Consider the following 12847-nt stretch of genomic DNA (forward strand, 5'->3'; position numbering starts at 1 on the left):
TTAAAATCTTTATTAAAATTAATCAACTATTAATTTCTTCTCATTTTGCATATTTGTCCATTTTTCGACCAAACTTTGGACCTAAAATGACGTTGTTTTCATCCAACTATACATTACAACGTCATTTCTATTTTTCCATACACTCATATTTATGCCGCGCAAACATATTCATGTCAAGCGAGTATATTATGCCATGTCACCATGATGAAAAATAGGCACATATGCAAAATGAGAAGAAATTAATAATTGAGTAATTTTAATAAAGATTTTAAAATTCATGTGCAAAATGAGAATTTGTTGAAAGTTCGGTAATTTATATGCAATTAACCCTAGAATATAATACTTCATTTGTTTCAATTTAATAGGCCACAAGAAGCACATATGCTAAGAAATAAATATTTTATGATAAAACAAGAGAGAGAGAAATTAAATTTTCTTGAAAATATATTTGTCCAAAAAGTAAAAAAGATAAATGAATATATTATTATTTTTAAATGAAAAGAGAGATAATTATATGTAGGCCATAATAACATATGATGTAAATAATAAATTATGTGGGGTATTTGGTATGTATTAACTTTTTATTTGAGAAAATCTATATCTATAATCTATAATAATATATTAAAAAGGAAACTTCCAATTTGAAATCAATTTGATTTTTGAGTGACAATTTTGTAGTTACTGATATTGAAGATTTATTTGTAAACTACCACATTTTTCCTTTTTATTCTCTTTTTCTTTAACTTCTTATTTTTTGTTTTATTTATTTCTAAAATTGTGAAATTCGATTAATTATAAAATATTTAATATGTATATCAAATTAAAGATCACGATAAAAGCTTTAATTTGATACTATATTTTATGTAAATGTTTTATTTAAAATGTAAAAAAATATATTTGTTTAAATATTAAAATTTAAAAAATTCTCTCCTCTCTCATCTTTTTTGAATAAATCTATTTTTAATTTTTTATTAGAATTTTTTTATTTTTATTTTTTTTACTTTTTATAATACCAAATTTTATCATTGTGAATTATTCTTTTTTTATATTCAATTCAAATAAATTCAGTTAAAATTAATTTTTAATTATATTTATTAGTATGATAATTTAATTAATACTGATTTTATATAAATATAAAAAATTAATATATTTTCATACATAATACAAGGTGCAAGTATTAGTGATCTACTATTAAAATAGAATATAAATAAAAAATACTGTTAAGACGGAGTTTTAATTTTTTTTTCTTAATTTATTAGTCTCACAGCAAGTGCACCATCTCTCATTTCCTTTCTTGTTTCACGTGTGCTGTTAAAACAACGTCATTGTTGAGTTAAAACAAAATTTTGCTCTTGAAAAAGTTAGAGATGATATAAAATGGTAGAAATTTAAAAATAATATTGTGATCGAGGCGTTTCAGAATTCGTGTTGAAAGTAGTGCAAAAATTGTTATTTTTCCTACTATCACTTTTTCTTTTTGAGAAAATCAATCCTCAAAACTGCAATGTAAGAAGAGTGTTATGAGAAATGAAACAAGCCGAACAGCTGAAAAAATAGTAGGCTTATAACGGCTACCAACAAAGTAAATGTCTTCGCTCGAGGCAGAAACAATGGGACTGTAAAAAGGCCACCTCCAGTAAAAACCAAATAAAAGAGAAGAGAGAGAGAGGAAAGCAATAAAGGAAAACTTAGAACAGGACAGAATGAAGATGATATTTTAGCCGTCGGATCAATCTGACAGGAACTTTTAGTGATTGATGCTCAACCATTTTCCCTCTTCTTAAATACCCTTTCACTCATACTGTCTCTACTCTTCCTGATTTCCCTGGAAATTTTCCTTGCAATCGCTTCTCTCTCTACAGACTACAGCACCACTCTTCCATAGAAGTCTTTCTACTTTTTTCCCCTTGCATTTTGTTGAGGTTTGGTTCGGGAGATAATGGAGAAAATGGCATTAGTGCTTTTACTTTTGGTTTTGACAGTGTCAGCTGTTTCTGCTGATGAAGGTAACAAAATTAACAGGAAAAAAAAATGCAATCTTGCTACCTATTTTGCTTTAGAAACTTTCTTTTTGTGAAATTAGTGTTATTTTAATGCTGGGTTCTTCTGTTTGCCTCTTTTTTTAAGAGTTTCACTTTGGTGGGTTGTGGTTGGCAATGTCTGAGGTTTATAGTTCTGTTTGCATGATATTTTAAGACTTCTTTTACCCAAGTGTTTCAGTTGAACCAAGAATTGAAGTTTAATTGCATGTTTGAAATGGGATCTGTTTTGTTGTCTTCATTTGTTTAGTTTCTTGATATTTGGCTGAACTCCAGCTACAAATGTAGGTATTTATTTATTTACCTAGGATTCAAGAGCACTGTAGGAATTCAGGTTTCTTTGGGATGGTCAAGTTCAAACTTTTAAATGAGTGAAATGCAAGACCAAAGGTGCTCAACAACATAGTCTTCACTTTTTCTTTTTTGTTTTGTCTGTTGCAATTTAGTTGGTTGGCGTTAATGTTTGAAAGAATAACAATGCATCAATGGCTGTAAGAGAGGGCCTACATTTCCATACTCAGACCATTTTTTGTATTTTACTTTCTAAAATGGATGCACTACAAGTTGTACGAACAAGTGCCAACACGAGCCAGTCTCATTGGTGTGGCCTACCGTTTATTTTAGTGGTTGCATTTGGTATACATAGTTTGTTTGATAAAAATATATATTTTGTGGGATACAAAATTTAGACCTAGCAACTAGGCTTTATATCTGGTTTCAAGATATGAAAGCTTCCTTGTAAGTTTGGCTGAGGCTGAGCTTATTAGCTTCTTAAAACATACTACTATGTAAAGTTTGGTAGGTTATAGGTTATTGGATGTCTCAAAATGACACTTTTAAGAGGCCTAATTTAATTTTTTAAGATCTCACTAGGTTGCATTGCTTGCAGATTAAAAGACTGCAAGATAAGTTTTAAATCCAAGTAATTATTATATCTGAAAAATTACAAGTTTTATATGTAGCAATTGTAAGTTCTTTGAGGTACTTCATACAAGGTTTGGTTGCACCTTCAACAGCTAGATGTATCATTTCTCCTTCATACGTGGAAAGACTTGATTTTTCTTGATATCCAATATCTCTTATAACTCAGTAATGCCTGGCTTATGATAGTATCATCGAAAGTGATTATAAACTAAACTTTGCTACCTCAAAAATCTTAAGTATTATATTTGGGAGTGCCAATATAACTAGGAGGAATTTGGTTTGTCTCTTACAGAACCGTTCATCGGAGTGAACATTGGAACGGAGCTCTCTGATATGCCTCATCCAACTCAAGTTGTTGCACTTCTCAAAGCCCAGCAACTCCGTAATGTCAGGCTGTACGATGCAGACCGTGGCATGCTTCTTGCACTTGCCAATACAGGGATCAGAGTTGCCATCACGGTGCCCAACGAGCAACTTCTGGGCATTGGTCAATCCAATTCAACCGCTGCTAATTGGGTTGCACAGAACGTGGTGGCGCATTATCCTGCTACCAATATTACGACAATCTGTGTTGGTTCTGAGGTTCTGACTGCCATGCCGAATGTGGCTCCTGTCTTGATCAATGCTCTCAAATATATTCAGTCGGCGCTTGTGGCGTCCAATCTCGACAGGCAAATCAAAGTATCAACACCTCTTGCATCTTCCATGATCTTAGATTCTTTCCCGCCATCTCAAGCCTTCTTTAACAGGACCTGGAATCCGGTGTTGGTCCCGATGCTCAAGTTCTTGCAATCAACAGGCTCATATTTCATGCTCAATGTGTATCCCTACTTTGATTACATGCAGTCCAATGGTGTCATTCCGTTAGATTATGCGCTCTTCAAGCCTCTCCCAGCTAACAAAGAAGCCGTAGACGCAAACACACTCCTCCACTATACTAATGTCTTTGATGCCATGGTTGATGCTGCATACTTTGCAATGGCTGACCTTAATGTCACTAATGTTCCCGTTTTGGTGACTGAGTCAGGTTGGCCATCGAAAGGGGATTCCAACGAGCCAGATGCCAATACGGACAATGCCAACACTTACAATAGCAACTTAATAAGACATGTGCTGAAGAAAACAGGAACTCCCAAGCATCCCGGTATTGCTGTTAGTACTTACATTTATGAGCTCTACAATGAAGACATGAAAGAGGGACCTCTCTCTGAGAAGAATTGGGGATTGTTCGATGCACAGGGAAAGCCAATATACATTTTGCGCTTGACTGACTCAGGATCCGTATTGACAAATGACACCACAAACCAAACTTACTGTTCTGCAAAGCCAGGCGTAGACACAAAAATGCTACAGGCTGCATTGGACTGGGCGTGTGGACCTGGAAAGGTGGACTGCGCACCGTTGTTGCAGGGGCAAGCATGCTACGAACCAGACTCCGTGGCTGCGCATGCAACATACGCGTTTGATACTTATTACCATCAGATGGGGAGGGCTCCTGGAAGCTGTGATTTCAATGGGGTGGCAACTATCACTACTACTAATCCAAGTAAACACCAACACCTTTCTCCCAATTGAATTGTCAATTTTCATTTGAAAATTGATTGTGTAGCTAATATAGTTTCTTATGAAATCATTGCAGGTCATGGTTCATGCATATTCCCCGGAAGGTATGTCTATTATTTGCAACACAACACACACATGCTGTTTGAACAACCTTGGAGAAAATAACTATTAGAAACCAAGAATTTCAATGTTTTGGAGCGCAAATGTTGAACAATGAGTTTGTTATGTGTTGCAGTGACAGGAACGGTTCACTTATAAACAGCACCATTCCAGCTATGGACACGAAAAGCTCGAGCTCTCCGGCCATGTTGGAATGCATGAATGCTTTTTCCGTAGCGCATGCTCTGATTGGAGCACTATGGATTGCAGTTGCATCGTAGTCTAGTGAAGTTCCGGCTGAGTGTCGATCGCCCTCGAACAACAACACATGCGAGGTATCTTGGTGCATGAATTTGGAGGATCAGGTTACCAGTTAGATGAGATGCATGTGAATTTTTTGGAGAAGTAGCATTGTACAGGATACCAATTTATGGTTGTATTCTTGCAATTAGATGAGGGGATTGGATTAATTAAGGTGGTCGTCTGAATTGGATGGAACTTGACCGATTTGAAATTCTTTTAATGGCTACATTTGATGATCGATTTCCAAGATCTTAACCTGCTGAATCCAGGATGCCATTTCATGTTTATGGTTCTTGAAATTTACGGTTTGGGTGATGTGAAGGAGAGGGGTTTCTTGGTATTGAAATTATGTGTTATAAAATTCGTTCTGGCATCTCCTTTGTCAGTCCTTGAAACAATCTTAATAGTTGAATCATCGTGTGCGTGAGTTGTACTTCATAAAAAAAAACATGAAACAATCTTCTGAAAACTGATTTATTTTTTGTTTTTTTGTTTTTTTCCCTTTTAGATTACAAGCACATGCGCGTGTCTAAATGACTTGAACACTGTCTAATTTATACTTTGGCGTACACTAATTTTTTATATTTTCAAAATTTAATATGATTTTTATTTTACGCTCATAGATACATGAACTTAACGCATTTTCTGATTTTTGATACCAACAAAAAAAACTCTAATTTATTAGTTTTTGTTTACACAATTTATGCTATATTTGAGCATAATAATCTAGCTATTTCACAGTTTTTAACTTTTTCGGATTGAACTTATCTAGATTGAAATATGTCTTCCGGCCTCCACGTCAACATTAAATTATTATTATTTTTCTGTCAGTGTCAAAGATAAAAAAAGACGTTTAGTTCATACGTTTGTGAGCATAAAATAAAAGTCATATTAAATTTCAGAAAGTACAAAACTCCCCTTATAAATTAAAAAAGAAACGTTTTATTAATTGAATTGTAAAGCGAGTGTAAAACAATCATACTATATGAGTGTGCGAAAAAAATTAGTAAAAGAATAGTAATAATTTTCCAATCAAATATCAAATCGCTTTGAATAATGCAATTGTTAATGAGTAGTACATGTATTTATTCCCCGGCGCTATTGACTTATTGTTGGAGGTATACCGCGGACGACTAAAGAACTTGTGGAGGATACAAATGGAAGACGATTAAAGGCAAAAAAATAAGCGGCCCTCACCACTAATGGAGTGATGGTCTTGAACATATAGTGGGATAAATCTCAATTTTTGTCCCATCGTTTTAACAAATTTTTTAAAACGTTTTAACTTAAAAATATTATTAAAACGATATTCAACCTCCCAAATAAATATTAATGTGGAATGATGGATATCCAGCATAGTTTGCCAACATGAATTTATTAATCTACACGGAGGCTGTATTATGCAAAAAGTATCAATGAGAAGAAGGGACATCATCTTGTTTCACCCTAATTGACAGAGAACTTGCAAGAAATGAAAAGAAGACGGAGTCAAAGAATCATAATGTACATGCATTAAAGTCAATTTTAATAATTTAAAAAGTAAAATCTCACAATTTATAAAATTAAAATTTTAAATTGAAGTCATTCTTTCACCACAAGTCGTGCTTCTTCACTGTGATTGTAAATTAATCAAATAATTTGTATTCGATTCAATATTCAAATTTTGATATTCGTATTCGATAAATATTAGATTCGAAATATATATATTCGATTCGATTCGATTCAATTCAATTCAGTTAGTATTCAACGAAAACAAAATCACGATATTCGACACTATTCGATTCGTTTACAACCCTACCTACGACTACAATTTGCGATACTAGAAGTAATTTAATCAGCTTGATATATAATGGATATAATTATAAAAAATAAATATTTTTCACACTAACTTAATATAAAAATAGTCATTTTAAATTTCCACTCTTGTTTCTACATCATTTCTCATTTCCTTTTTGGATGCATCAACCGATTGTTCATTTCTACTTTCCCTAAATTTGAATTTTTTTTACGCGAATAAATTGTCTCATGGCACAAAATAAAAATATATCGAGATTATTCTATTTTAAAAATAAATTAACCCGTCAATCTTTGATTTCAATTTTCCTCCTTGATTAACAATTTCAATTCTTGAAGCATTCCTGAACTCCTTTTTGTATCTAATTACTATAAAATAAAATTTGGCATAAAAAAGCTAATTATTGGAAGAAAATCGACCAGAAATATAATAAATGATAATATCAAACTATATACATAGAACAGTTAATTCAGCATTTAATGTTATGCTCATAAATTATACAAATTGCTCGAAAGTCATGAATAAATTTTGGGTAAGGACTAAGGAGCAAGACCTACAACTTTGTATAGCAGCCATAAACTCAATACACTCTCTTGCATAAAAAAAAATAAAAAGAAAAATAAATAGATAAAAACTCAATAAGCTATCTGGTAGCTAGATTTATGGAAGTCCCCCCACACCAAATAACCGCTGAATCTCTTAAAGTTATGGCTGTTTTTCTTGAATTAATACGTTAGGTAGCAAAAAAAACCATTATTTTCTCTTTCGTACTTTGACCGGTCTCTCTCTCTCCTCCTCTCTCTCAAACATACTCAGATATACATATACATATATATATATATATATAATAGAATTATTTGCGTGTAAATATAATTTTTAGTTTTTCTCATGAATTTTACCTTTTGAGTATAAATATACGAACTTTATATTCATATGATTTTTCCAACAGCAACACTTGGAAAAAAAAAATCAAAAAATGCTGAAAGTTCGTGTATTTACATTACATACAAATAACCCTATATAATATGTATATAAGGAGGGATCAAATATATATAAAAATTTGTTGGAAATTGGTTATAGAGTAACCAATATTTTCGAGTACCGAAAACAATTAATTTAGCAGAATTAAATGGCACATGATCGATCTACGTTTCGAGTAGATGGTCGCAGTATATTTATTTACTCAAAACGATTTTCGGTGAGTGGAAAATAATTAATTAAAGTTAGGTACTTGAAATGTGGAGTTGTGGGAAATGATAAGCATTAAAGAAAGATTAATGCTTATCCCACATTGATTTGTGGATAACATTTATTGCAGTATAAAAGTTATTAAATTAGAGTATGTAATAAAACTGTGTGCACATGTGACGGGTTGTAAAGCCCACAAGCGCGCGCCGCCGCCGCCCGCCCGCCCCGGCCCTGTCGTCCGACGCGTGGCCTTGGATCTTGGCAATTGGTCTTTGGGTGGTCTTTGGGCTAGCCTTTGGGCCTACCCTTAGCTCCCAACAGACCTTATCTTTTTGGACCAACGATTTCTCGGTCCAAAGAACGAGGCCCAATACCGTTTGGGCCTGTCTGTGCCTATAAATAAGACAACCTCCATGAATTCTGTTCTCGCCTCGTTCCAGTTCGCCGGAGCTCGTTGGTCTGCGGTGCTGCTACCCACGAGACGAAGCCGTTTCATCTTTGGAGACGACACGCCAAACCGAGAGCACTATCGGGGCGTATCTCGTCTTGCGGATAGAGGATCCTCCTCGACTCGGCCTTTGTCTTTCCTGGTTCACTTTATTTGTAATTTCAATACAGTTTGTTATTTGTAATCTCATCCCCTACATTTCTGTTTAAATTGTAATACGCCCGCAAGCATTGTATCTCTAACAATCGCAAGACGAGATAGGCTTGCATCGGGAGATTAGTTTTTTACTTACAATTGAACCTAAACCTTTCGCAACTTAATTACCTTTGCTGGAGATGTCAACCGGTCTTGCCAACTCCACCGAAGCGGCCAATGCTGTTGTTGCTGCCAACGTCGTCGCTACCACCTCTACTGCTGCTACCTCCACCTTTCATGGTGGGCCTTTTGGTGGATCAACCCCACTTCCTTTCATGTTTGGTGCTAACCAAACAACTCTTGGAGGAGATAGTTTCGTGCAAGGAACGGACACTGTTGGCCAAACTCCGTTTGGATCAATGCTTGGTTCCACTTCGAGTGGTTCTATTGGGTCCATGTTTGGACACATCGTTGGTTCATTGACACAGGCACAACTGTGCACGTGTGCTCCGACAAGAGGCGCTTCTCAACCTACAAGGCTGTTGAAGGGAGAAAGCTTAACATGGGTAACCAAGCGTCGTCGGAGGTTGCCGGGATTGGTGATGTTGGATTTCTATCATTCCTTACCCCGATGGCCATTGATACCACTGAGCTACAGATGAGCCCCATTCATGAGACCCTCCCTATTCATCCTCTCTCTGCTGTTGGGGAAGAGGGCGAGATTGATACGACTGAGTTTGACCCGTTCGCGCCAGGGCCTTCATGACCCCGCCGGGACGGCTAGAGACACAGAGGTCGAGACTGGAGTAGTCCTGATTGTTGGGACTCTCTCTTCGCAGCCACTCGATCTTCGCCTCAGTGGGCTAGCCTTCGAGTCGAACGTGCCCCGAGGGGACCCGATCAGAGATAGAGCAGCCTTCAACCCCTTTAGGCGCGCCAACTCTAATAGTGAGGATGGCGTACCTTTGATCCTACGTTTAGGGAATGCTCATGAGGGCGATGGATCGGACGGGGCAAGCAGCGAGGACGGGTGTCAGGTTGAGGGTACTGGTGGTTGGTTATGGTTCTGATGAGATAGATTGTTGGGAACTTAATGAAATATCATAATCCTTGTTTTGATGATATCAAAATCAATAGACTTTTGTAATAGACTAGAACTGTTCGAACTCGTCTGTTTGAGTTCTTTCTCTAGTTTAGATGATGTATTAAAGACTGAAGACTGAAGAACGAAGTACTGAAGACTGATGACTTAAGACGTCGACTATTGCAGAAGTCAAATACTGATATTTGACTTATCAGTCGAAGAATCAGTTTCGACTGATTAATTAATGCGCGCCACGTGGATTCAACGACTGATACTAAAAGTTAAAGTATCAGTTAGACATTCTTCCTCGGACTGAAATGCTAAAGGTCAAAGGAAGCCACGCACTCCAGAAAGTACAGCCGCATTAAATGCAGAGATCTCAGGATCGTCCTTTCTCTGCAGAGGCCCTTCCTTTTTGATGATTAACTTTTCAGAGATGTCCTATCTCCTGCTCCTCAAAGTAGCCGTTCTTACCAAACAAGGAACCTCGAAGATTGAAGCCTCAGCCCAAGTTCAAATTACTCTCTAACGGAAGAAATCTTGAAGACCATCTCCGCCAACGGATCTATTCAAGACGTCTCCTATAAATTGCATTCGAGCATCACTTCAATTTTCACCAATTCAACAACATAAGCTGAAACGCTGCCGAATTCGTTACTCAGCAAACCAAGCCTCCCCAAAGTTTGAATCGAAGAAGAGAATCACAAAGCCAAAAAAATCACTACTGATTAAATATATTTTCTTAGAACTTAGGCAGATATTGTATATCCAAAGCCTAGGTAAAACTGACTGCAGAGAACTTGTTCTTTGTGGTTTAGTTGGCAAGTGTTCAAACCTCCTTTCAGCGGACCGAATTGAGAGTTTGTGTCGAACATGAATTCAGGCCAGTGTTCTGTCTCCGTGCCCAGTATGCGCTAGGAGTGAGAAATTCAACCCAGTGTGTTGGTACTGAAGATAGGCTTTTCAGTTGTTTCGGTTTGTTGTGCGCCCGTAAGCACATGCCCAGTGAAGTTTGTCAGTCTGATCAACTGACCGTGGATGTAGGAAGTGTTTTCCAAACCACGTAAAAATCTCTGTGTTGTTTATTGCTTTCAGTATTTACCTTCTTACTTGCTCAATCCTTTGTAAACTGAAATTTGATTAACTGCAAAGAGAAACATTAACTTTGACAAACGTGATTAATCACACGGGCTATTTCTCAAAGAAAAGTTTTCCGCTGCATATGCTATTGGTATGACTGATAAATCTTAGGATAATCAGCTAGACTGATAACATCACTCTATTCATACAAACTTGACTGAAGCCTTTCGTGTATCAGTTAAAGTCTCAAGACTTAACTGATTACTCCTTACTGAAGAGTTTTCAGTATCAGTCAACAACCTCTGCCTTAACAAAGTCTTTTAATCTAAAAGGTTGTGTTAGTTTGTGTAAAAGTTATTTTCAACAAAAATAGCCTATAGGTGTATTCCCCCCCCCCAATACACCTATTCGAGACCTTCCGGACCCAATATAGATGATTGTAGAGATGCATATATATAGTTAGGGTTCATGATAGCCTTTATCTACGGCTGGTAATGGGTAGTTTCCATACCATGCCATATGACTTTTGTTATTTTTGAGAGGCCTTTATGTTAGACGGGTAACAGATAGTATCTGTACCCAGTCATAGGGCTGATTGTACATAGACGCAGTATTAGGCCTTTGCAGTAGACGGGTAACAGATAGTATCTGTACCCAATCATAGGGCTGATTATATATAGACGCAGTAGCTAGGCCTGTAATAGAGTAGTACTTTGTACTGGCCTATAGTAGTGTGTAAATCATGGTATAGCTTTTGTACAAAAGAAGTCTTCGTTGAGATAATTTTCATGATATATATATATATATATATATATATATATATATATATATATATATATATATATATATATATGGAGAAGATCCATAGAGAATGTTAAGTATTTTGAGAATGGAAAATTAATAGTAACCGCTAGATCTTGCAAATCGGACGACTATGATTAAGGCTGAGTAAGGCGTTTAATTAATTGCTGAAAATTCATTAAGGTTAGTTAAGTAATTTTTTAATTGTGGTAACCGTCTTTAGCTTTTTAAGTGTTGACCGAATCTTTTTTAATTTTGGTAGAAGTTACTATTTGTGTATTTTCTACTCCTATATTTTAAGATTGTTATTTAATGGGAACGAATCAATCTATTTATGAACAATAATTACCATATCTTTATTGTAATCATGTATTTTCAATTTATTTCACTTTTTTTATTGCTCAATTTATTTCACTTATCTGCGTTAATTATGTAGATATTAAATTAATAATATTTGTTTTGTGTTATTTATCATCACAATTGATTTATTCAACAAAAGAAAATGAATTATGAATTTTGGAATTTATATTTCAACAAACGTTAGAAAGCAAATATTGTAAATCAATATTTGTTTTCATTTATTCGCAATATATTTTTTCATTATTTAGTAAATTATTCAATTAATTTGTTATTTTTCAATGAATAGTTTAATATGTATAATATTATTTATTTAGTTGTTCATAATTTTATTACGCTTATTCAAAAAGTTCTATGTTAAATATTTTATGTTAAAAAAAATTCAAAAATTTTATTTAGATGTTCGTAATTTTGTTACGCTTGTTCAAAAAGTTCTATGTTAAATATTTTATGTTAAAAAAATTCAAAAATTTTATTTAAATGTTCATAATTGTTTTGCGTTTGTTCGAAATATTTTATGTTAAATATTTTATATCAACAAAAAAAAATTGAAATCTTATTTAGATGTTCGTAACTTTTTTTCACTTGTTCTAAATATTTTGTGTTAAATATTTTTACAATTATCATTAGATATCAATAATATTATTCAAAATATATTACAAATTTTTACGAATGAAAATAATATGAATGTGAACAAAAGTAATTGAATACCTATTTTAACATTACGAATATCTATTCAATTTAAACAAACTTCCATGCAAATTTGTTTACTGAATCGTACCTGATACATTGATACTCATAAATAGTGAATAAGTAAACTATTTTATTGAACAAAGTAGGGTCATTTATGAATACATCGTGTTCGAATATTGTACAAGATGTACCAAATAAAAATAATATTTGTGCGAATGAGAAAAATTGTATGCTGAATAAAGGAATATTATTCATAAATATAACACGTAACGGATAATTACAATTTTTCAATAAACAAAATAAATTCTTCAATGAACAAATTCTTCAATGAACAAAAT

General features: G+C 34.4%; 1 protein-coding gene across 1 annotated transcript; it reads left to right on the forward strand.

The window, feature by feature from the left end:
* Positions 1–1539: 1539 nt before the first annotated feature.
* LOC131021882 (glucan endo-1,3-beta-glucosidase 2-like) lies at positions 1540–5183 on the forward strand. Its single transcript, XM_057951208.1, has 4 exons — positions 1540–2006; positions 3256–4509; positions 4603–4630; positions 4762–5183. The coding sequence occupies exons 1-4, from the start codon at positions 1940–1942 to the stop codon at positions 4904–4906; spliced, it is 1494 nt and encodes a 497-aa protein (XP_057807191.1). The 5' UTR covers positions 1540–1939; the 3' UTR covers positions 4907–5183.
* Positions 5184–12847: the final 7664 nt, after the last annotated feature.

This window comes from Salvia miltiorrhiza, chromosome 4, assembly GCF_028751815.1.
Source record: "Salvia miltiorrhiza cultivar Shanhuang (shh) chromosome 4, IMPLAD_Smil_shh, whole genome shotgun sequence".
Taxonomy (NCBI): domain Eukaryota; kingdom Viridiplantae; phylum Streptophyta; class Magnoliopsida; order Lamiales; family Lamiaceae; genus Salvia; species Salvia miltiorrhiza.

Excerpts from the sequence above, each read along its gene's own strand:
- LOC131021882 (XM_057951208.1), top strand. The coding sequence starts at position 1,940 with ATGGAGAAAATGGCATTAGTGCTTTTACTTTTGGTTTTGACAGTGTCA. Across the intron at positions 2,007-3,255 it reads AGCTGTTTCTGCTGATGAAG|AACCGTTCATCGGAGTGAAC; the intron begins GTAACAAAATTA and ends TGTCTCTTACAG. Across the intron at positions 4,631-4,761 it reads TCATGCATATTCCCCGGAAG|TGACAGGAACGGTTCACTTA; the intron begins GTATGTCTATTA and ends TATGTGTTGCAG.